We start from the raw sequence: 24,809 nt of genomic DNA on the forward strand, positions 1-24,809 counted from the left end.
ACAGTCATCGTCCAGAAGAGGTCACTCTTTCTTCTGGGCAAGTCAACACCGGTTGTAGCCAACTACAAGCATCCAACAGTGCGTCTCTCCGTATTTTTCCTCAGCTCCCTTACTACCTTTTATATTTTCTATCATGCTCTGGGTTAAAAATCACACTGAAATAATCTTTAAACAGGTGATAAATGAGTCAAAATTCTTTACTTCTTCAAATATGATGTAACTAAGCACCTTTTTTCTGATTTACTTACTTCTTTTCGTAGTGAATCCTTTAGTTATTTATTGTGAAACAAATTGCTCTTCCCCGTGGTCTTCCTCACACCCTGGTTTGTTGTTTTCAGTTATATGATTATGGTTTATGGAAATCAATGCCAGCATCGTTTTCTGTGCGGAGTTTTGGAGCTGTGTTTCTACTTTAAACCTGAAACGAAACCTGCACTTTTGAACAATTCCCTGCTTCCATGTTCCAAACACAAACTCCACTAATATTTTCTCCCCTTTAAACCACATTACCTGTCAGCACAGGGTAATTTCAACAAGTGATCTACACACTTTATCTCTGTTCCCTTCAGGAATGTCTAGGTTTTAACCCTCCCTAAAGTGAAACGGTGCTTAACCTTTATTTAAGAAAAATGTTTGAAATTTGTCGAATTATGCAGGAACTGTACCTGCTAATAAATAAAAAGCCACAGCTTGACAATCAGAGGCAGCTTAGTAGACCTGCAGCAGCCGGACTAACCTGACTGCAAAACCTGTTGATTCGGAAGTTTTTATTATGTTATTTATGTTTAAACAAAAAGTTTAAATTTTAGGTTTTCACGTGAAATCCTAACTGTGAAGTGGGTCGAATTCTACAGTGCTACGTTTGTTATTTCTACTCTTCTTTTCTCTCCAAATTACCTTTTAACTGAGTGTAATTAAAGTCGTGATAATTCACATGTTGTGAGTTCTGCACTCCGATTACCTCCCACATCTTTTCTGATCAACTAACTTGTGCCTCTTGAGTTTGGTGCCACAATATCACCCTGAAGCCAGTCGGCGTGGAAATGACGTTTCAGTTGTTGGCGAGCCCATAAAGGATGGACTGTCCTCTCCCTGTCACAGAGTGAGAGAGAGATAAAAGAGAGAGAGTGAGTGAAAGGAAGGTAGTCGAAGCGGACTGTGACTTGCAGCAGAAAGTAAAACAAGGAAAACGCGCAAGAAGACATTCAGTTTTAGCAAGCGGAGGAATAAAATACCTAGGGAAGAGCTCCAGGTGACAGAAGAGATATAGTTTTTAGTTTTTTTCGACCCTTTTGGGTCACCAAGATGACTGCATAGCGACGATACATTCAGAGCAGACACGAAGTGGAGAGTAAAGCGGAGCATCCCCTCGGAGCCACGCGGGGGACACTCAGGTGCAGGGAACTCAAACTGGCGGCGCTCTTAGAATGCAGAAGTCACCAATAGAAGATGCGAACTTCTTCTCCAAATTTTTCTTCTGGTAAGAAACGTTCGGTCTACAGCCTTGACTCCAGGTGTAGGGCCAGGTGCACACGCGGCTTGTCTGTTGTAAAGTGAAATTAAAGTTATACGTTGTAAAGTAAATAAAGAAATGTCAAAAGGGAGGGGAAGCCCAATATGCCATTTGATTCTTCATAAGGGAATTACTGCAGGGTTCTATTCAGTTGGTTAATGAGACGTGTTTTTCTTCACACATCTGCAGAAATCCGTAAAATACAGAGAGTTGTGCTCCGATGTAGTATGTTCTAGAAAGCGTTGGCAGTTGCAGTTAAGCTATTGATGATTTAAAATTTGCGTAACGTGCTAGGAATTGTCATATTGCACTTTTTTTTTGCATGGATTAAATGTTTTTTTCTTTGTTAATATTGTAGCCTAATAAAGTGTCGCCGACGCCCCACTTACTCCAATTAGAGATTCCCAAAAAGGAAAATAATCCTAAAACCTACATGATGTATCTGGATGAGACAGCCTGTGATTCATTCACAGATACTAGCAAATATTTCTCTCAGTTCTCTGTCATTAGTCTGACTATGAAACCAAAGGCTTATCCTCTACCCACGAAGAAGCAATTATATTTCCATGTAATTTAAAAAGATTCATTACAAATGTATGTTTTGTGTGTATGTTTGTGTGTGTGTGTGTGTGTGTGTGTGTGTGTGTGTGTGTGTGTGTGTGTGTGTAGGTGGGTAACACCACTGTTAAGAAAGGGCTTCAGAAAGAAGTTGGATCTGTCAGACGTGTACAAGGCTCCCTCCTTTGATCTGGCAGACAACCTCTCTGAGAGACTTGAAAGGTTTGTACATCCTGGCCCAGTAATTGTGCATTATTAGAACAATTAAACACTTAGTTTTTTTTAGAGCCTTTCCTTACAAGATTAGTAATAAAAAAAATAATAATGATCTCCCCTATAAGCTCACTGAGTTGAAGCCTGTTTTGGGGAACTGGTTGTAAGGTATTCTCTGAAATTAATAAAATCATTAACTGAACCTTATCCAGACTTTATTAAAACATGTAGAGAAAATGTCTAGATACGTGCTGATTACACTGCACTGACGTAGGTAGCATGCACAGTAATGAAGGTAAGTTGAACTTGTAGACATTCTGAAACCTAGAAATGTGTGGCTTTGATGTTTTTCACGCATGTTCTTTACACGTGTTTACAGTAGCAGGGTATGAGTCCTTTCTTTTTTCACAATAAGGGCTGGCATTTAAACAGGGCTTGACATAAAGCAAACCTGTGTGTGCCAACAAACAGCCAGACCAAAGATGATGGACAGACGTAACCCTCTTTTTTTGCATCTGTCTTGCACTCTTTCTGATTTATTTCTGTTTCTCTCTTTGTCTTACACTCCATTCATTTTGTTCAATACAAAGTTGGATAATTATTACATTTCTTATAATAAATTAATTTAAATTTAGCCTGTTAAGCCCAATGCTAGCAGCACAAGGGCTTTCTGAATTTTTCATTTTCATTATTTTGTCACTTTCTTCCATTGATCCCTTTTTAATCTTTTCCCGTTCTTGCAGATATAAGCAAGCGGCACATCTTTGACAAGTCATTTCCCAAAAGTTAAATACTCTAATATTTTTTAAACCTTGCCTAACAACCACAGCAGTGATCCACGTAGTCTTGCCTCTTTGTGGGGCTGTCGTCACGCTAAATGTGGCCAAAAGGCTGGTCAGTGTAAACGGGTTTTATAAAGTCGACCTTTAGAAAGAGCCCAGTCCCACCAGGGTGATAAATGAGCAGTGGTGGGTGATTTTGCTTTCATTATTCTGATCAGGCAAACAGTGAGGACTTCTGGGAACATGAACTTTACCTTCCATTAAAGCATGCTGTGTACCGTCAGCCTCTTTTATCACCCCCAATTCAACTCAAGTCTTTGAGCTTTCTTGGCATGACAAGCATTATCTAGCAGGAGGTGGAATGAAGTCGGTTAAAGACAACACATACACGCACGCGAATCTGCATTTTTAGATTGATTTCAAGAATGCATTGTGGCAAATGAAGCTCCTCTTTTACACTCCATATGGAGCATTTACCTACAAGAAACCAAAGCCTGCAGAACCACGATTATTCAGTGCTACTCAGACTGCAAGCAGACAACAAACAGAAGCTAGGAAGCTTTCAGTTTCAAAATCTTGTCACGTGTATCTTATCCATATTGTCTGTACACAACAGTACAGTGGTTAGCGCTTTAAACTCACTACTGTGTGTGTGGAGTTTGCACATGCTCCCCATGCCTGCAGGAATATTACAGGTTAATCCCCCATTAAAAAAACAACGCTCATTAGGTTAATTGGTGATTTTATATTGATGGCAATGTGAGTATGAATGGTTGTCTGCCTTATTCACTTGTTTCACCTTATGACAGCTGGGATATCCCCATCCCTTCCACCGCCACCCTCACAGTTTTCCTGTTTGTGGCCCAGAGTTGTATATCTCTGCTTGGCAGTCAATAGGTAACACATGGCCACCTGGACATTTTGCATGACTCACTGTAATTGAAAATGCAAGGATCTCTCCCTGTACAAATTGAGACTAATTCAATATGAAAGGTAAATCTTCAATCCACTTGTGGTTTTTGTAATCACTTTCTTCCTCAATTGTCCCCCGCTTTGTACTTCTACTTCTTTGCCCGTCTTTTCTCTTCTCAGTTTCTCCCATCGCTTACTGCTGGTGGTTGGCCACATCACCGCGGTTATAAATTTCCCCTCACAGAACAATGCAGCTACTCTCTATAGCTGTACTTGCCTGCCAAAACAGTTGTGGGAAATTAATAGAGTAGAGTTATAACAAGGTTACAGTAAGTAATTCCTAACAATACTTGTAGAAATTCCTAGAAAACTAGACTCAAATCCCCAACATCTAAAAGGTACAAAATTCATTCACAAAAATTATATTCATAAATAAATGGCAACAGGTTTTTATTCTGTGAATTAATCACCAGCAGAGTTGTGGAACAGACCATTAAACCTGGGAAAACTGGTTCACAGCCAGAGTAGTAGCAGACAGATAGAAGAGCCAGAGCCAAACCTTTCTGGTATTTGTCTGGTTGTGTGTTTCTCCCATTCTGCCTTCTTCACTGCATTTTAACTGTCTTACAGTGTAACTCTTTCCTCCCTGCAGAGAATGGGACAGGGAGGTGGTGTCAGCCACAGCCAAGAGAAAGCCAAAGCTGCTGAGAGCACTGGCCCGCTGCTTCTTTTGGCCTTTCGCCTTCTTTGGTGTCCTCCTCTACCTTGGGGTGAGTGTTTCAGTCTGTCCTGCCTGCAGGAAGAACATCCAGCATCTCTAACTGGGAACTGTGATGCTCAGGCCTGCTTGCGGATTCAAAGCCATCATTATTATGCATTGATCGTGTTGATTTTATCTATAGATAAGGCAGTATCAAAGTTTGATTTTTTTTAAACACTTACTGCAGAAAGTAAATAAAGTCCTGGTCACATGATCTCTGGCTTCTAAAAGAATATTTGAAAGCACCTTCACCTGTCTTTCTGAGTTTTTAAATATGATAAAGGTCGGAGGTTAGAAGGTGTTATTAACCTGTGTTTTTAGCAAATGTGTCCATTAACATGAATAAAATTAATTCTATTATCTGTGACTTCAAAATTTCATGTTCAAATGCAAAATACTTATTGTTACACTGTTCTACACCTCAGTCAAACATCATTATGGTAGGACTAGGAGGGGCAGCTACGTTAGTTATGAAAAGAAGTCAAATTATAATTAAGTAGATGGAAAAAGAACCCCTAGTGCTCACTTGATCTTTGACTTCACTTAACTCTTTCCTGATAATGTTGTGGTCTCAATCACTAGTTTCAAGTGCTATTGAATACCATATGAAATTCAGTTATAGTTGCAGGTAGAGTCACAAGGGACTGACATTGCCATATGAGGACACATTGCCCCTTGGTCACATCCACCCATTGATTGTGCTTTCAAAGCACCAATATGGTGATGACTATAACACTCAGCTAGAGTGTTTAAGTCAGGACATCAATAACCATTTCTCTTATGAACAAGTAGAGCTGTGTGTGAGAATGCAACCCAGTTAGACTGAACATTAAGCAGTCTTTATTCTTCCTGTTTAATTACACCCATGTGAAAATAAATTATTATTAATTGTTCAGTAATATAATTATTGTGTCACGCCTACTGCATGCTTGACCTAGTCATAACCCTCACATAAATGAAATTTCTAGTATCGAAAGTGCACGTGACACCAACTGTCTGCTGCTGTGTCATACATACGAGAAAGGGCAACTTGGAAAAATGTCCAGCTTGATTTTCTCAGCATTTCCCAGAGTTCAGGTGGGATCATAAATTTGTTTGATGACAATTTTGTCCATCTGTCATCCAACCAGTCATCTGTTTCCATACTGAATGAAACTGAGCATATCCTACCAAACGCAACATATGTAGGCATGTAGCCTAGCAGTAATAATGTAGCAGTTCATTAAATGTCTTACACATTTCTCTTTTACATAATGTATTTCTTTAATAATTGTAATAGTTTGAGAGACTCTTTTATACTTTATTATTATATTATATTATACTTTTTATTAGTATTTATGCTACTTATTATTAGATTATGGTCAACACAACACTACAACCAGAGAGCAACTGGTTGTAGCTAACAGTAAAGACCAAATATCTGATAAATGCCCTGTCAGGTCACAAACACATTCATCTGAAACATCCGTGTCGCACACTATCAGCTGTACCTGCATGTGTGTGTGGTACCTGTTAACTGTGCTGTCCTGCTGGCACAGCCCAATAAAGCTATGGTGCAATGACGCACAAACATCACAAGCATGTCACACCATGGTGTCACAAACCAGCTCACTGTCCCAGGCTTATGGGAAGCTCCAGACAGCAGCCATTGTGTAAGTTAGTGCAGTTGCTGGTTGTCAAGATGGCAAGAATGCCGGGTAGATTTTGAGGAGACACTAGGTAAACAGAGAGGCTCCGAAAACAGATTGAAGTGGAAGCCAGCATAGTTTTCTGGTCGTTTAACGCTATTAGATTTTTGGCAGAAAAATGTTTATCTGGATATGCTTGGAATCTTGGCTAATGATCCTGGCTGAGTCCAGATCCAGACGTGAATTTGTTATTATGTAACCTTATTTTATTTATTTTTTTAAGGTGAAATTTTCTTTTCTTTTAGTTTGTTTTGTTTTGGGGGTTTTTTTTACTTTATGTCATGTTCTCAACATTAAAAATTATTGGAATATGCACTTGCCTAAATTACCCATGTTTGAAATAGCAGTTGATACTGAAACTGATAATTTTTTCTTTGTGTTTGCGTTTATTTATTCCCACAATCGTACCAGACAAACAAAGAAGTCCTCATTATTAAAATGCACTTGGGAGTATTGCTCAAACTTACCATGCCTGTAACAAGGGTGATAAAATATACTTAACGATCTTGTGCCATGTTTTTTGTGCAGGAGGCTTCCAAGACAGTGCAACCTCAGATTTCAGGTCGCATCATTGCTTCCTTTGACCCTTTCCATGCTCCAGAGAGAAGTCAGGGACTCTACCTGTCCCTGGGCCTTTGCCTCCTCTTCATTGCCCGCTTCCTTCTGTTGCAGCCTGCCATCTTTGGACTGCATCACCTCGGCATGCAGATCCGCATCGCCCTTTTTAGCCTTATTTACAAGAAGGTAAGGGAAGAACATTAGATTAGAAACTATTTTCCAACCTTTATAAACTTTTTAACTATTTCTAAACTGTATTTTTAACCTTGAACAATGACATTAAGATACCAAATTCCAATACATTTTTCATTTGCAACAAAACTAGAGTAAAATGTATAGTGTTTGTTCCTGAAGTGTTGTGTAGTGCAAGTGTAAATTCTTCCTTGCAGCCAGTAGCACTGAGCTGCTGATAACACCTGAATTGAATACTTTTAGTCACTGCTGTAACAATCTGCTATCAGAATAAAGCAACCCAGCCAATAAGGCCTTTGCATTTCTTAGATTTTATGTTTTCCTAGTAATATTTTGAAGACCAGCTTCTCCAAATCAGCGAAATGCTTCCACCTTGTTTGTCATGTATGACTGAGCATTCCCAGATAGGCACTTACTTGAGTATCCACAGGTTGCTGTGAGGGGCATGTCAGCCGGGTGTCAAAGCATGGCCGTGTGTCACAGACTTTTTACTCACTTTCTCTTTTTGTGCTCCAGCTGACCTCTGATCTTTGACGTTTTCAGACCCTGAAGTTGTCCAGCAGAGTCTTGGATAAGATCAGCACTGGTCAGCTTGTTAGTTTGATGTCTGCAAATCTCAACAAGCTGGATGAGGTGAGAAACCTTGGACCTTTTTTTCAAGGGTGAAAGCTGATTGTTTGTCCGAATCAGCAAGAAGTTGTTCTTTGTTTCGAAATTCTATTATTATCATTATTATTGACTTTCTTATGAAATAATGCACAGGGCTTGAGGTTGGAAAATAACAATATAAAAAAAGAAAAACCCACATTTCAGAAAAATGTCAGATTCCCATACCAGATCAGGTGGGTCACGAGTTTACAATGCTGATAGCAAATAGGGTGCTAGTGGAAACTGTGCTACTATTGGCTGAAGACAAAGGAGGAGGAATTAATGAAGCTGTGTTAGGAGACAGCGAAAGAGAAGGAAAGGCAGGAGTGTGGGGGCGAGAGTAGGAACTCTAAACATGCACTATAACTGGAAAGTATGCAGGAGACCAGGTGGAAGGGAATCAAGGGCAGGAGGAATGGAGGTGGATTCAAAATGTTCTGCTATGGTGTAGATAAGATGTGAAATGGATCTTGAAGGAAGAACTCCTTCAAAGATTGTGGCGCAGTGGTTACCATTGTTGCCTCTCAGCAAGAAGGTCCTGAGGCAACACGTGAACATGTACTTGAATATAGGGTAACAAATAGGTGGACTATATTCGATGTAGGAGGTGTAATCCAAAAAAGAAGGCAGACTGAAAGGTGATGGTAGTCTGTAGAATCACTTTGGAAATCGAAAAGAGAGAGGCACCGGAGAGAATTACATGGCGAAATGACGAAAGAAGAAAGTGAAGAAGTGAAATGTAGAAAGAAGTGTACAGCTGTAGTGCTGGGAGAAACTGCCAAAAGGGTGTTTGGTGTCTAGAATAAGAAAGTACAGGAAAGTATTCAAAGGAAGATGGGATAAAAAAAAAGTGGGATAGTTAGGGAGATGAAGAAAGTAGAAAGGAGTACTGGGGAGCTTGGCATACAGGAGAAAGAGAGAGATGGCAGTGATTGACAGTGATTGAGCTGGAAAGGATGTGCAGCAGGATAGGATGATTAAGAATAGAAATATAAATGTACTAATAAGTGAAGAGAGTGTGCTGAGAAGAAGGAGTACTGTGAGGAGCTGATGAATAAAGAAAATGACAGAGAAGGACAGATGGAGGACAGTAAGTGAATTAGGAAGTGCAGATGATTAGTGAGGGTGAAATGTAAAACTGTAAAGACATGAGTGAAAAGGTCCAGATGACATGCCTGTGGAGGTGGCCTCCATTAGAGAGGGCATTGGACTGTTTAACACAATCTTGGAGTCAGAGGATGGCTAAGGAATGGGGTGTACTGGTACTGAAGAACAAGGGTTATGTGTTTAGCTGTAACAACTATAGAGAGATAAGGCTGATAAGCCATATTATGAAGATAATAGAAGGAGTTGTTAAAGATAGATTACAGCGATGTTTGCTTTGAGAGTGTTGATGGTTGGAGAAAGAGTTGCACCCTGCCATTGTAGATTTAGAGAAAGCATATGGTAGGGTGCAAAAAAGGGGGGCTGTGGTCCTGCATGAGGAAGACCGGAGAGGCAGAAAGGTTTGTGAAGTTGGTGCTGAAATTGAGATAGTGATGAGATGTGCGGTAGGAGTTACAGATAGGTTCAAGGTGGGGGTGGGATTATATTTGTAATCATGCCGGATCCCCTTCCTGCTTCAGTGGTGATGGAGAGATGACAGATGAAGTCACAACTGAGTGTCTACAGATTGTGATGTTTGCAGTTGACATTGTTATCTGTAGTGAGAGTAGGGAACAGGTGGGAAAGAGCCTGGAGAGGTGGAGGCATGCTCTAGAGAGAAGAGGAATGGAATTCAGTTGAAGCAAAGACAGAATAAATGTGTGTGAATGAGACGAAGACAGGTGAAACTGTGAATCTGTAAGGAGCAGAGGTAGTGACAGTATATGAGTTTAAATACCTGAGGTCAATTAACCAAAGCAGTGAAAATTGCACAAGAGAGATGAAGAAGAGGGTGCAGGGAGGGTGAAGAAGATGGAGGTGAGTGTCAAGAGTGATGTGTGATACCAGGATAGCAGCAAGAGTGACAGGGAAGGTTTACAAGATGGTAGTGAGAACTGCTATGGTGTATGGTTTGGAGAGGATAGCCCTAACAAAACAAAACAAAATAACAGGAGGCAAAACTGGATTATCACTGGGAGAGACCAGGATGAACAGGATTAAAAATGATTATATCAGAGGGACAGCTCAGGTTGAGCATGTTGGAGACAAAGCTACAGTTAGACAGGGTTGCGATTTTTTGGACATGTGCAGATAAGAGATAGTGGATATATTGGATAAAGAATGCTGATAATGGAGCAGCCAAGCTGGAGAAAAGGAGGAATACCTTAGAGAAGATTCATGGATGTAGTGGAGGAGAACATGCAGAGGGTTGGTGTGACAGAAGAGAATGCTAGAGATAGGGTGAGATGGAGGCAGACGATCTGCTGTGGTGATCTCTGAAGGGAGGACCTGAAAGAAGAAGATAGTGTTTTAATTCAAACATCCTCATACACATAAAAAAAAGCACTATAAACCAGCGGGGCATGAAAATTTGAAGTTAATACAACTCTGTTGAAAAGTGAATGAAATGTGAGATTATTCATAGAAATACTGCAGTAGTTTTCCATTCAGAAGAAGATGGGGGGAGTTTTCTGTCTCTGCCAGGGTAAGGGGAAGAAGAATTCACATCCTCACTGACTTCAGTGAATGTGTTTTATTAGGCAACACTAACTGTGTTATCCATACAGAGGACAATAGAACAGTGCATTACTATATACAATGTAGTGTTAGTACATAAGCAAGTATTACCTGCGCATCAGCGTTGGAAACTCGTGATTATGTATGCATGTTTGTCTTGGCTCTCACTGAGGTGTTGAATGTGGAAACACTATGCAACCTGCATTAGAACAATTATCACCTGGCTCAAATGTGGCTTGTGTAAAGGTGGTACAGTGGTAACTTGTGTAGTAGTTCTTACATGAGTGTGGAATAACAAGAGGAAAGTTGCAGCTGAGCGGATGAAAGGGATCCAACTAAAGTGAGAGCTGTGTTGCACCTATGGTAGAGCTGAGATCAATAGATTAGATTTACATTACATTTTTTTAGGACTTGCCTTACATGTGAGAATCCGGTCCCATCAGAATGATCGGAGGTGGTCTTGAACCTACCAGTTCCCTGTGTGATACTGGATTGCACTGATGTGTGAATTACACCGCAAGTATTCCAGTGTCTTCATTTGTGTTGCCTCCTGCACACAGTATCTAGGAAGCTTCCTCACCTAAACCACTCTAATTATTTCCAGTATTGAATGTGTCTGAAGTGGGCAAAGTCACCGCAGTGTTTATTGAGAACTGTGTATTCACTCCTTCAGTCAGTGGATTCAATTCAGTGATAAAGTATTAACATTTTAATAATGTGTAATAAAGTCTTTCCGGGAACCATCTAAAAGGATAAATATCTCCATGTAATATTGATTGTGTGTGTGTACTGATTGAACCTTTATTTATGTAATTTTCAGTGGACCTCTTTCTTCAATACCATTTCTGTTTTTGCTAGCTTTCTGTTACTATGTTGATCCTAGTTATAGCCCTCAGTTAACCTGTCAGATACCATTTTTTAAAGCAATGATTGTTTGGTAAACACACACAGCATAGAGGTCCTTACAACTTGAAACTCAAGCTCCCTGTGATCAATTGTAAAATAAACTTTTTGTATCGTCACATTGTCATCTTACACGTACACTAATTTAATCTCTGTTTACTTTGTCTGTACAGAGTCTGGGTCTGGCACATTTTATATGGATCACCCCTCTGCAGTGTATATTGTGTGTGGGTCTGGTCTGGGAGCTGATTGAGGTGAACGGCTTCTGTGGCCTTGCAGCACTGACTCTGATGGGCATCGTCCAGGCCTGGCTCTCCACGAAGATGGCACCTCATCGGTAGTAAAGCACAACCGGACACACACTTTTAGTATTTGACATCTACACAATTACGTATCAATATACACTTGTATTTGTGTCTTCTGTCTTGCTATGTGTGTTTTTCTCTCTAAATATGAAAAACATTAGTTTCACTTTGTAGCAGTAGAGCAGGCACGCTAGCTTTCTTGAACAAGTTACAGTTCAATTTATGGTAAATTGACTGGTTCTTATATAGTGCTTTTCTACTCTGAGTAGTCAAAGCACTTTACATAACTTGCCTCATTCACATGAGCAATTTTTTCTACCTAACTGCTGTTTGTCTAACATTAACACACATGTATACTCTGATGGATGCATCAGAGAGCAGCGTGGGGTTGGTATGTTGCCCAAGCCGAGGATCAGACTAGCATCCCTTCGATTAATAGATGACCTGCTCTACCTCTTGAGCTACAGCCACTCTACTCTCCAGATATTTTATCTCAGTTAGTTTGTAACAAATAATATTAATCAGTGGGCAACACAGTGGTGCTGTGGGTAGCATTGTTGCCTCACAGCTTAAGGTGAGAAGGTCCTGGGTTAAGATCTGGCATTTCCGCCCCGCATCTGTGTGGGTTCTCTCCCATGTAATGGGGCTTCCTCCTACAGTCCAAGTTATACCCTGCCTCTCACTCCAACCACCCTGTGACCCTGAATTTAGTAAGTGGAACAAATTGGATACATGGAATCTTAATCAGCTCCCGCTTTAGAGAAGCTCATCCTACAAATGAACTTCAGCTCCATCAACTTGGACAGTAGCTGGTGACTGTAATCTGTGTTATGTTCCACAGACTTGGTAAGCAGAAAATAGCAATGCATAAATCAGTTCTTCACTTGCTGAATGTTCTGGTTTGAGTGGCTCTCCAGCTCGCTTTAGTTCTCCAGAGATGAACAAGAACTATCCTTACTAGTTGTGGTCCAAGACAGTGGAGTTGGATATTCTCTTAAAGATATACTGCCATAACAGAAGCCTGCCTCGGGAAAATGAGGGAAATGAGAATTGAGTAGCTGTTCATAGCTGGTTAGCAGTGAATAAAACTTTTATAGTCTCAGTAGTTTTCCAAATGTGAGCACTAACACTGTCCAGAAACAACAAAAAATGTTACAGGTCCATATCTAAACAGAAACTTGAGAATGTTTATGCATGCATAGGTGGATACTCTAATGCTCCTTGCTATAAAATTGTTTTGGCGTTATGGTAAAACTGTCTCCTTTGAACAGGGCGAACCGAGCACCTATAACTAGCCGCCGCCTGGCTCTCACCACAGAGATTATAGAGAACATTCACTCTGTGAAGGCATACGGCTGGGAGGAAGTGATGGAAAATATCATCAAGAACATCAGGCAGTAAGACACCACCACATATAAAACACACCCTGTCACACACAGAGAATGACTCTTACTGCATCTTTTTTATTATTAAGAAAACAAGGTTAAATTGTGCCATTTGATGCTAAGTGTAACACTTTGTCAGCTTTTTTTTTTTACCATAATGAAATTTTCTCAAGTAATTCGAGCATCCTACTGTTAGTAATCTACTCTGTTAGTAAGGTTAGAACATATATTTTTGTGTATAGTTCCCTTTTTGGATGAAAAACCCTTTGTTCTTTCTTCCATGTTCACTTTCCTCCACAGGGATGAGATGACACTGACGAGAAAGATTGGATCGCTCCGTTACTTCTACAGCGCCTCATACTTCTTCTCTGCCATCTTTGTTATCCTCTCAGCGATTATACCATATGCACTCAGTAAAGGCATCATACTGCGTCGAATTTTCACCACAGCGTCCTACTTCATGGTGTTAAGAATGACACTGACCCGCCAGTTTCCAGGTTCCCTCCAGATGTGGTACGACACAATGACACTACTCCACAAGATCGAGGTAGGTTGAGAGATGTGGTAAGATAGATGCTTGGCATCCAAATGCTTTTAATGATCCTACACATTTTATAACTTTGCTAACAATCATCAGCATAATGAATCCAGAATTTTTCATAGTCTTTATAAGCCTATAACAGAAAAACTCTGTATAAGTTAAATGCATTTTACAATTTAAATGTATTTTTTTTTCTTCAGGATTTCCTGATGAAGGAAGAGTACAGTGGGCTGGAGTATAACCTCACCACCTCAGAACTGGAGTTGGTCAATGTGTCCGCATCCTGGGATGAGGTTTGTTTACGTCCATTTGTTGAACCTAAAAGAAAGTGAATGCTATCAAACTCTTGTTTTTGCACTTCTACTAATTACTGTATAGGCAGAATCAACACACTTGTCTGATGTGAGAAGTTTAACCGTAAAATAATCACATAATCACATAATCAGCAGTTAGACAATCAAACTTGGTGCACATGTACATTGTAGGTCCCTGAAGATTCTTAACCATATCTGGATTATGGCATCATTGTCATCATGTTGCATAAATAAATTGTATATTATGACATGTGTTCACCTGCGATTTCACCATTACTTTTTACAGAGTTGGATTCCCCTTTGGCTTCAAAACATCCTTACTTCTATATGCCATAGATTCAACAAAGTTCTTAAAACATTCCTCTGATATTTTGGTCCATGATAGCATCACACAGTTGTTGCAGATTTATTGGTTGCACATCCATGATTTGATCGCAGTTGCACTGAGATCTGGTGACTGTGGAGGGTATTTGAGTAGAGTGAAGCCATGTTAAACTCCTGTTCAACAAACCAATTATCTTTACCCTTGTAAAGAAGGTGGAATAAAAAAGATCAAAAACAAAATGGGCGAAAACCAGTTTGCTGTTTGCCAAATTGTCCTGTTAACGACAATAACTCCAAGTACTAAACTATATGTCTATATGACTTTCTCAGTTTATATCATTCTGAGGAAATTTTGGCCCACCCTCTTTTACAATATTACCACAGTTCATTGAGATTTTGGACTCTGGTCTAGGCATAACATTTCAGTCGGACTGAGGTCTGGACTTTGGGTCATTGCACCACCTTGAGTTTCAGCTATTCTGTTGCAGATTTGCTGCTATGCTTGGGACCATTGTGCTGAGGCACGGCCCAGTTTTCGCAAAGCTGAACCTGGACTGGTCTACTGTTCTGACATTTGACTCTGGAACACTTTGGTATACAGCAGAGTTCACAGTCAACTCAATGACTGCAAGAGGCTCAGGTCCCATGGCTGCAAATCCAAATCAACCCCCCTCCACCACTCCCTGTGCTAACACTTTGTGTGAGTGTTTGTGCTGATATACTATTTTTGGTTTTCTCCACACATTGTGCAAAGCATTATGGCCAAACATCTCCACTTTGGTCCTGTATGTTCTAAGGACTCTGTTCCAATCTCATGGTTTATTCAACACAGCTTTGCAAACTGAAGCAGTGTTGTCGTGTTCTTCTCAGACATAAAAGGCTTTCTCCTTGAACCATCCCACAAAAGCAATATACAGTCATTTTCTAATTGCAAGGGTAATGCTGGTAATGGGTAATGGGTAATGTTGGTTACAGTAAAAAAGAAGAATTAATTTTTAGCAGAGATCTTTGGCAGAAACTGGCTCTGGGAGGCTGGTTAAGCTGAATGTATAAGTAAGATGATAAGTATGAAGAAGTTTCGGACAGAAGCATCAAAGATCTGTTTTTTTAGTTGGCTTAGAAATAAAGTGTAATTGAATTAAATGTTTAACTCATACGGTACAGGTGTCCAGTATTCTGCTTTTTGTGATGTATTGCTCTGTGTGTGTGTGTTTAGAAGGAGGTGGGTGAATCCAAATATATCATTATCTGACTCAAATGTCAACAGTCACTACTAGTCCCAAACATCATCAGTCAAGCTGTAATACATCGACTCTTATCTGTGCGTTAATGCAAGATCGGGACAATCGCATGTTTGAAGAAGTCAAATTCTGACAGCCCCTACAGTAATTCCAGGTGTAATAGTTAATTCCTCACCATTGCTGGGAGACAGCAGTATAATCTTATCTATAAGCTCAGACAGTAAACTTAATCTAACAGGTGTGATTCATTGACCATGCAACACCGTGAGAAAAAGAACATCGAGCTGTTTTTTTTTTCCCATGTCACTTTGCCTAATTAATTATCCAGGTGTTGTCACCATACTGGAAACTTTGCTGGAAACACAACTCTGAACTCTTGATGAGATCAAATCAGATTCTCCCCCGGCTTTCACCTCTTCCTGGAATGTGCCATTCGCAGTTGAATGGAATGGGTGTTGCCTTTCTTTACTGCTGGCAGGGTGAACATCACCTCATTAGAATAAGAATCACACAGACAAACCTATATAACCAGAGCGCAAACTGGCATTAGAGGTACCGTGACCCATAAAATGTCGAGCAGAGTTCCCCTCTTCTAGCGGTGAGAGGCGTCGCCCATTAATCCTTACAGACGTAGAGACAGATGAGGTGAAATAAGGCCATTGTGAGACCCTGGGAGTCTTCTCCTGTCTTTGGAGAATCGAATTTCTCACAGTAGTTTATTCTAGTGTCAGTGCCTGAGAGCACAGCATGATGGACACAGTCGCTCAGCCTTGAAGCAAGCAGTTTTATCAACAAAATGAAAAACAGAAACATGCATGCCGTGTGCAGGTACACAGAATCTTTGAAAAAGAAAGTGTCACATGGTACACTTTATACATTAAAAGAAGATGTTTGATTATGAAAGTCAACTTAAAGTGCAGAAAATGAACCCTTTTGTTTTAAATTGTTTTAAAAAATCTTCATATACACCAAGTAAATGATAAACAATGTTTTGCCACACATAGATACCATGTTTAGCAACTGCCTATGAACTCCTTTGCAGCATATTGGTGAGTTGTTTGAGAAGATCCAGCAGGAGAGCAAAGCAAATGGACACCTGAACGGTGACCCCGGGCTCTTCTTCACCAATCTCTATGTCACACCTGTGCTCAGAAACATCAGCCTGCACCTCGACAAAGGCCAGATGCTCGCTGTGGCTGGATCCACTGGCTCAGGAAAGGTAGGATTTCAGTCAAATTAAATTCTGGTTAGAGAGTCACGAGAGCCTGACCGATATGTCTGTCTGCACATATTATCGGCCGATATTAGCTTTTTCTCAATATATTGGTGTTGGTAAATTATTGATAAATGCAAATTAAAGAAGAGATGGAAGAAACACCCCTCAGCTGTTTTAGATGTGTTCTTGTGCATGTCTGTCCTTAAGAAGCTACTGTGCAACTTGGCAGCACACGTTTGAAACAATAGCAAATGAATAATCCACGAATTGTATGAATAAGACATTTGTAACCTACACTGACATAATAGCTTAATATGAGCTCATAAATAATTACACGCAATAAATGGCAGTTTCCCTTGAGCAATGAAAGAAACATGCTGACTCATTCCATATTTCTTGAGTTGAGAACACTGTTAGATGAAGAAGAATAAAGTGTGACCATGCTTTCCTGTTTCCTCCAGAGTTCCCTGCTCATGATGATTCTGGGAGAACTGGTGCCAACAGAGGGTAAAATTAGACACAGTGGTCGCATTTCCTACTCACCCCAGACTTCTTGGATTATGCCAGGGACGATTCGTGACAACATCCTGTTTGGCCTGACTTATGATGAATACCGCTACAATTCTGTTATCCAAGCCTGCCAGCTGGAAGAGGTACTTTCATTCCTTTCATTCTCTTTCTCTGCCTTTTCTTTGTGTCTTTTGTTTTGCAAACATGGATTTATATTTGTCTTGTTCAGTCATGGTGGCTGTAGCTGTTCATGCAGAATACAGATAACCTGGTACTTATTGCATAAATACACAAAATACATGTGCAGGCACTTAGGGCGACAACCTTTTTGAAAATTCAAACTGTAGCTTATTTAAATTTGGTTGATTTCACCTTCTAGGTTCTATTGCATTGCTTTCACTGTGACCATTGTAAGGTCAGCAGTGTAGTCTGCTAGACAGCAGAAGGAAAGTCAGAAAAGAAAGAAAAATAGGATTTGTTTCACTCCTGCGTGGTTCATGTATTACTAGCAGGGTTTTCTGATTTTTCTGATTTTTTTTTTTTTTAAAGCAGCAAGTTCACGGGTAGAGCCTGGCCAGTGCTCTGCTTATGGCTTATTTAGTGAATCACAATTACAAATTGATTGATTGATTGATTGATTGATTGATCATACTTTATTCATCCCAAGGGAAATTACCAATGCTCATGTGCTACTGCTATCTTAGATCATTAAGTCAGAGTTGGTGGGGCTGCTCTGGCTTTCTGAGTTGGAAATCCACCTTGAGAGGCCATTTCAGTAAAAATATTCCAACTGGGAATTCTGAGTCAAATGGAATGCTCACATGCACAGGGTATTTTGGTACTATTTTCTCTGTGTTTTGACGTGTGAAAAGGGGATTTTTCTTTCAAAAGAAATCTCCATTCTGGAAAACAAAGGTTTTTTCTTGGAACATTAAAGGGGTCCACCGTTATCTCCTCTCAATGTCAGGTTGTGTATTGTGTTGTTGTTTTCTGGGTTCTGATTGGTCAGGATTTTTTGTAGTTAGAGTTATTTTGCCACCTGGCTCCTTTTTTTTTCTTTTTTGCTCTTTTTTGTGCTTGTTTTCATGTGGATGTAGATATTTTCAAAAAAGTGCTCATGTGAATGGGATTGTTTTCTTTTTTTAATTACAGCAGAAAATTTCTCTTTTAAAAATATTTATATGTTTGGGAGTAGTAGAAGGGAGAGTTTCATTCTTTTGGCCACTGCCCAGAGGTCCTGGCCATCACTGAGTGGAAATGTAGATGGACTGAGAAGTCAGCAGTTTCACTTTTACATTCAGTTCTCTCTTTGGCACAACACAAGCACAGGTTTGTCTGTGGATCAAGTGACAAACGTTTGCAAAGTGAGGATATTGTCATGATAATCCTGACATGACTACAACTTCAGGCTTGAAAACTTTGGGCTCTTCTACTAAAACCTCCTCTGCATCAAGCTGCAGATCCAGCTATTGCCACATGTTTGAAGTTCATAGTGAAATTACAAGCACACAAGTGGCCAGAATAGGACTTCGTAAAAATGGCAGCCACACTGGAAGCCGACCAAAGGCGCATACTATTCAGAGCTTTCTCAGAATATGGATGATAATAGATGTTGGCATGTAGCAACAATTTGACAGTGTCTTGATATTTTGATACTTTTTAACCACTAAGATAACTTGTTACTGGTAAATAACAAGAACTGACCAAACTGCTGTTCTCAGAGGAGAAGAAGTAAACTGTCAATGAACTCGGGTGACCAGATGTCCCTCTTTATGTGGGACTGCACAGCATTTTTATTACTTGTCCCCCTGTTTCAAATCTTGAGACAATGTCCCAGATTTTTGGCTGATTCTGCTGAACATGCACATTTCTAAACTCTGGCTTTTACACAATGTATATCAAGTGAAGGCTTTTTAATCACAGTCAGGAGAAGGTTATCTTGTCTAATGCCAAACCCATCAGGGAAAGTTACAAGTTCCCAGAAATCACAAGCTTGTTTTGTCGAATGGGAAGGATGGACCATAAACACCAGTATAAAGAAAATAAGGCACTATAAAAATAAAACTGAATTGAATTGAAAATGAAGTGGCAGTATATTCTGAGAAAATGTTTTGCTTGAGTAGTTTGTCAGCTTTGCACAGGGAGGGAAGTGTGTGGTGTGAGGTGACATGTGTGTCGTCACTGGATTAAAATGGTTAGATATGGTTTAGAAAAGGTGTGCCAATCTATGCATACATCCAAAACTCTTATTAGGCAGGAGATAAGCTAAGAAAAATACCAAAAGAGAATATGCGAGTATATACAAACAATTGCACGAGACCAAGAACAAATTTCAGACAACTTTTTTTCCTTATTGTACTGAATCACCAATAAATAAAAATAAGCTTTCACCCGTACATGCTGCATGACACTCTGATAACAGTTTAAACAGTTTAGTTCTTTAAATTAAATGTGAAAAGACTCAGACTGCCTTTCTTGTTGATGCATCCCACACAACGCAGTGTTTGTCCACATTTAGCATGTTGAGATCTGTTCACCCTACTATAAAAAGATCGCAAGCTGAGTCACTGAAAGTGTGGCAGCATTACTGGAATGAAAATGTTACTAAATACTAAAAAAAATCTGTTTTCAGCAGAGTAAAATCTTTGTCAGATTTTTTTTTCTGGAGGTCTTTTCTTAGTCAGTGAACTGATTCTCTCTGCGAAGCTGCCTGTGTGGAGCCACTGCACGGCATCACGAAGGTTCAGGTTTCACCAGTCCACATTTACACCAATTATGTGTCCCACAAACACAAATACTTGCATACTTGCAAACTCTATGCTTGTCTCTAACTCTGACACATGTACTCTCTCATAAAGCCTCAGTGTTGAGTGACGGACCTCCAGCAGAATAATGTCTCCTCTGTTGCTGTGGAAATCTCACATTATGTCACTGCGATGCAATACGAGCCTTTCAGCTCACAACAAACTGGAAGGACGAGCATCAGATCTGAGGCAGTGAGATTTTTTTTTAAAAAGCACAACTTAAAAGTTGTGTACACATAAAGTGTCAGTTTTTGAACATACATTACTCAAATGTTTGGTGTGATTTTACTTTCTGATTTGTTGAATATATCCATGGCATCAGCTGGAAGGAACGCCAGATAGTAGCACACACACAAAAATAACTTCCAGTCAAATTTCATTTTTCTGAAAGTTGTCTCAATTCCATACTGGAAGTTAATAAAATAAGACAGTTAATTTTTCTATACTTTATATGGAAACATTAACTGTCTCAGACCAGTGCAGAAGCAGCAGGACAGGTCTGACACTGAACAATTATTAAATGCACAAAGGCTGATGCTCCAGACACTGAAACTTGATTCCTTCTATAACTGAAAAAGTCGCTTCCAGCTGTGCTAAACTGATCAGTTAGACTATTAGCATGATACATTAGCCTTGGCTAATGCAATGTGCAAAATTTAAACTACATAAAATAATAAAAACTACTACACTTACTGAAATCAGTGGAGAAGCTCATTCTGTGTGTGGGAGCATCATATTTATTGACTATGAAGTCCCATCTCGTGGTGCTGACAGTGCTTCGGTAGTTTTGACAAAACACAAACATATATGCATCAAATGTGTGATTTCGAGTGTTGAGCCCCACTCTCTCCAGACCGAGAGGGCCTGGAGTGGTCGTCCCACTGTAAATCCATTTTTAACTGCAAGAGATTTTTGATAGTCAAAGGTGAAGCTTTTTTCTCCTTCTAGTTGTTGTTTTTTTTTTGTTCTGTTTTGTTGTTGTTGTTGTTGTTACTATTTAACTGCTTTATTTTACAAAGCTATTAAACAATGTGTTAACTTGGTCCTCTATACACTTCTATCCAGACAGAGGAAGCTATTTAAAAGGTAGGAAGTTTGAATGATGATAAACTTGTGCTGTCACTTCATTCCTGTTGCTGTAACTGTCCATTTTCATAATCACTAGCTGCCATATGTCTACGTGACAGTGTTCATTTGCCATCTGTGGTTTGTGCTTTTTGTTGAGTTAGACTTTTGAAATGCCCATGTGAGCATATAGACAGGATCACTTTGAAAATGAGGTATAATCACTTTAAGGACTGCATCTGCTCTTTTTTTCTTTCTTCTTGGACATGTTTCATTGTGTTGGCCATTCATTCAGTGAGCAGGCATGAGGCCATCACTGCTCCATGAAATCAATGAGCTTCTTTATGAAGAAGATCATCCACTTCATTGGAAGGGTGTCAAGGGTGTCAAACAGTTTAACTGAGTGTCCACACTGGGGAATGAGGATGGCATCAATGGCCAGACATAAAGATATTTTTGACAGGCTTTCATTTCTTGTAACACTATTTTAACAGCCTGTGACTAATGAGCAAGTGACAAGTAATGTGAGTATGGGGATTTTACTAATGCCAAAACTAACAATGGTAAATAATAAATCTTTGCATTATGTTCTTGTATACAGCCTGTGTAGTAGGCCTGACATTTACAGCTGGAGCTTTGGGTAGGACATTTGAATGAAAAGTTAAAAATTGATTTTCTAGTTTTCCAAAATCACAACACAGATGTTCTTTGAACACAGAGATCTCCTTGCAAAGGGATGCTTGGTAAAGAAGTTCTGCGTCTTCCACCTCTTTTGAAATTGCCTGCCATGCCGTGCCGTTCTGTGTTGGCTAGCTTGTAAGCTTGCAGGTGTGTGCAGTGACTGTGCACTTGTCTGTTTGGTTTGGTGGTGTTGCAGTGCAGACCACAGCTGCATCTAGGAGGCCAAAATTTAATGAGACCCTAAACTAATAAAAGGACTGGATTCAAATTTAAGAAGGGCTGAATTTGGTCCACAGACCTTGAGTGAAGAGTAAAGATAACAGAACATAAAAATGAAAAATCCAGAGGATAAAAACATGGAAGTTAAGGTATTTATGTGCCATGTCCAATGTGTTATACCCACTCTCTCCCTGTTTTCCTCTCAAGGACTTCACTTTGCTACCCGAGAAAGACAAGACGTATCTCGTCGATGGAGGGGGGACCCTCAGTGGTGGTCAAAGAGCGCGTCTCTGCCTTGCCAGGTAGTTTCTGTCACACCTGAGCATCTGTCAGCAGGCCTCATTCACTCTTGTTTGTCTCTCAGCACAGACTACCTTTGCTCATTAGTTAGAATTTTGGTTCCTGTTTTTGTATCAACACGTGTGTTTCTTCTGTAAATTCTAATCATCGCTGTAGCACTCTCATAGCAACAGGTTACATAAAAGAAATATAATAAAACATTAACTACGTTATAATAATCCTCTAGGTACAGTATGTGTCCAGCAAAAAGAATAAATCTCAGTGTACTTAATCAGAAGCTGCACAGGATCACATATCACTCGTTTGTGTGTTGCTATCTGCTTTTTATGGTTTCTGTGGCTTTTACAGCCCAAGCTTTATTGCTCTTTTAAATCTCTGTGGATCAGCCAGAAACTCTCATGTTCCCATGAATTATTTATTGGTTTAGTGTGCTAACATTAATTTGCAGCCACTCCTTGATTTTTTTTAACTTCTGCTATCAACATAGCTATTCACTGTGACTGATACATTCCAGCTTCTCTTTGCCTTTCTGCATCTTTTACTTTCTCTAGTTGTGTTTGTTTGCTTTTTCATTTTTTAAAGCAAATTGAGACGTTTTCTTTACCTTCCTTGTTGTCTGTGACCTAATATGTGTGTTTCTCTCTCAGGGCTGTGTATAAAGACGCTGACCTCTACCTCCTGGATGCGCCTTTCACCCACCTGGACATCGCTACAGAAAAAGAGATCTTTGAAAAGTGCGTGTGATAACAGAGAGTCTTTCATGTAGAGGAGGTGGGGGTGGTTAGGCTAAAAATTGACTTCAAAGTCAAGGTTAACGCTTGGTGTCTCTGAAACTCTGCTCTTTACTGTTGGGAGTCACGACTGCTTCATCACAATGTAACCTTTTCAGGAAATGTATTTCTTTCTTTTTTCTTTTTAAGGAGCAAAGCGATTATGCTTGGATGGTCTTTGGTTAGCTTTGCATTTTGGAAAAGCAGACAAAATTGCTTGTAAACTTTTAGAGTAATGAAATCCCTGAAATTATTTATATATATGCATTCATATAATATATATATATAAATATACGTTCATATAAATATCCATATCACTAGCTCGATATTTATAGTTTCTGGTAATTATAATTTCTATTCTTTTTTGCGTTTGTTTGAAAGAAATGAGCCCCTCTTTTTTAAGACTTTTTTTAAACTGTGCATTTTTATCCACATACAGCTGCATCTGTAAACTTATGGCCTCCAAGACTCGTGTCGTAGTAACCAGCAAGTTGGAGCATCTCAAACGTGCAGACAAAATCCTTCTGCTGCACAATGGAGATTGTTACTTCTATGGCACCTTTTCAGAACTGCAGGCCAAGCGTCCAGACTTCAGCTCCCTGCTTCTTGGTCTTGAGGCTTATGACAACATCAACGCTGAGCGCCGTGGATCCATTCTCACAGAAACTCTCCGCAGGGTTTCAGTTGATGAAACCGCTAGTTTCCGTGGCCCAGAGCCAATTCGCCAGTCCTTCCGACATGCACCAGCTCAAAGCCATCCTCTAGGTGATGGCTACCCTGAAAAACGCAAGCAGTCACTCATCCTTAATCCCCTGGCAGCTGCCCGCAAGTTCTCCTTCATTGGGAATTCTCAACAAACTGGAAACACGACAGTGGAAGACAGGTCTGATGAACTCCCAGAGAGAAGATTCTCTGTAGTACCTGAAGATGAACAAATAGAGGAGGCCCTTCCGAGGAGTAACCTGTACCATGATGAGTTTCAGCATCTTAGCGGGCAGCGGCGCCAGTCTGTCTTGGAGTTTATCACCAGTGCTCGGGGCCAAGAGCGCAGAGAGCAGATGCAGTCATCTTTCAGGAAAAAGCTCTCCATCACACCGCAGTACAATCTTCCATCGGACCTGGACATTTACTCCCGCCGCCTGTCCAAGGACAGTGTTTATGACATTAGTGAAGATGTGGATGAAGAAGACATGGAGGTAAGGCTTTTTAACATATTACCCAGTTATGTCTCTGACAATGATTCTTAAAAAATTACGTAAACATCTGCCTTCAGCCTAATTTTAAAAATATTTTTACAAACTGTGCTATGTACCAAAATCAAGAAATTATTGTTAAGTGAGTCACATGGTTAAAAACCATCAATCCTGTCTCTTGACAGCAATGCTTTGCAGATGAACGTGACAAAAATGTCTTTGAAACTACCTCATGGAACACTTACCTACGCTACGTAAACACCAACAGGAACTTGGTCTACGTCCTCATTTTCATCTTGATTGTCTCTGTCATGGAGGTAATAATCACAGATTTTGGGTTTTCATGTTATTGTGTGTAATTAATTAATAGCATTTTGTTTTCTTTTCACAAATAGGTTGCTGGCTCTGTCCTCGGTATTTTTCTTATTACTGAGTAAGTCTCATTTTTCATGTTAATACTTTAAATAGTATTTACAGACCTTACTGTAAATCACTAGTTTTTAAGTGGGATTCAGGACCCCTATAGCTAAGTGGACAAAACGATTTGCTGTAA

At 39.8% G+C, this 24,809-nt stretch overlaps 1 protein-coding gene across 1 annotated transcript in view; it reads left to right on the top strand.

Moving 5' to 3' along the window:
* Positions 1 to 1,346: 1,346 nt before the first annotated feature.
* Positions 1,347 to 24,809, top strand: part of cftr (CF transmembrane conductance regulator) — a 42,065-nt gene continuing 18,602 nt past the window's right edge. The window contains exons 1-16 of the mRNA XM_031736304.2: positions 1,347 to 1,480; positions 2,183 to 2,293; positions 4,631 to 4,748; positions 6,955 to 7,170; positions 7,720 to 7,809; positions 11,562 to 11,725; positions 12,965 to 13,090; positions 13,379 to 13,625; positions 13,820 to 13,912; positions 16,541 to 16,717; positions 17,176 to 17,367; positions 22,201 to 22,295; positions 22,941 to 23,027; positions 23,503 to 24,259; positions 24,442 to 24,573; positions 24,652 to 24,689. Of these exons, the coding sequence (XP_031592164.1) occupies positions 1,428 to 1,480; positions 2,183 to 2,293; positions 4,631 to 4,748; positions 6,955 to 7,170; positions 7,720 to 7,809; positions 11,562 to 11,725; positions 12,965 to 13,090; positions 13,379 to 13,625; positions 13,820 to 13,912; positions 16,541 to 16,717; positions 17,176 to 17,367; positions 22,201 to 22,295; positions 22,941 to 23,027; positions 23,503 to 24,259; positions 24,442 to 24,573; positions 24,652 to 24,689 (2,696 nt within the window). The 5' untranslated portion in view covers positions 1,347 to 1,427. The remainder of the gene's footprint in view (positions 1,481 to 2,182; positions 2,294 to 4,630; positions 4,749 to 6,954; positions 7,171 to 7,719; positions 7,810 to 11,561; positions 11,726 to 12,964; positions 13,091 to 13,378; positions 13,626 to 13,819; positions 13,913 to 16,540; positions 16,718 to 17,175; positions 17,368 to 22,200; positions 22,296 to 22,940; positions 23,028 to 23,502; positions 24,260 to 24,441; positions 24,574 to 24,651; positions 24,690 to 24,809) is intronic.

Source organism: Oreochromis aureus, linkage group 7, assembly GCF_013358895.1.
Source record: "Oreochromis aureus strain Israel breed Guangdong linkage group 7, ZZ_aureus, whole genome shotgun sequence".
Taxonomy (NCBI): domain Eukaryota; kingdom Metazoa; phylum Chordata; class Actinopteri; order Cichliformes; family Cichlidae; genus Oreochromis; species Oreochromis aureus.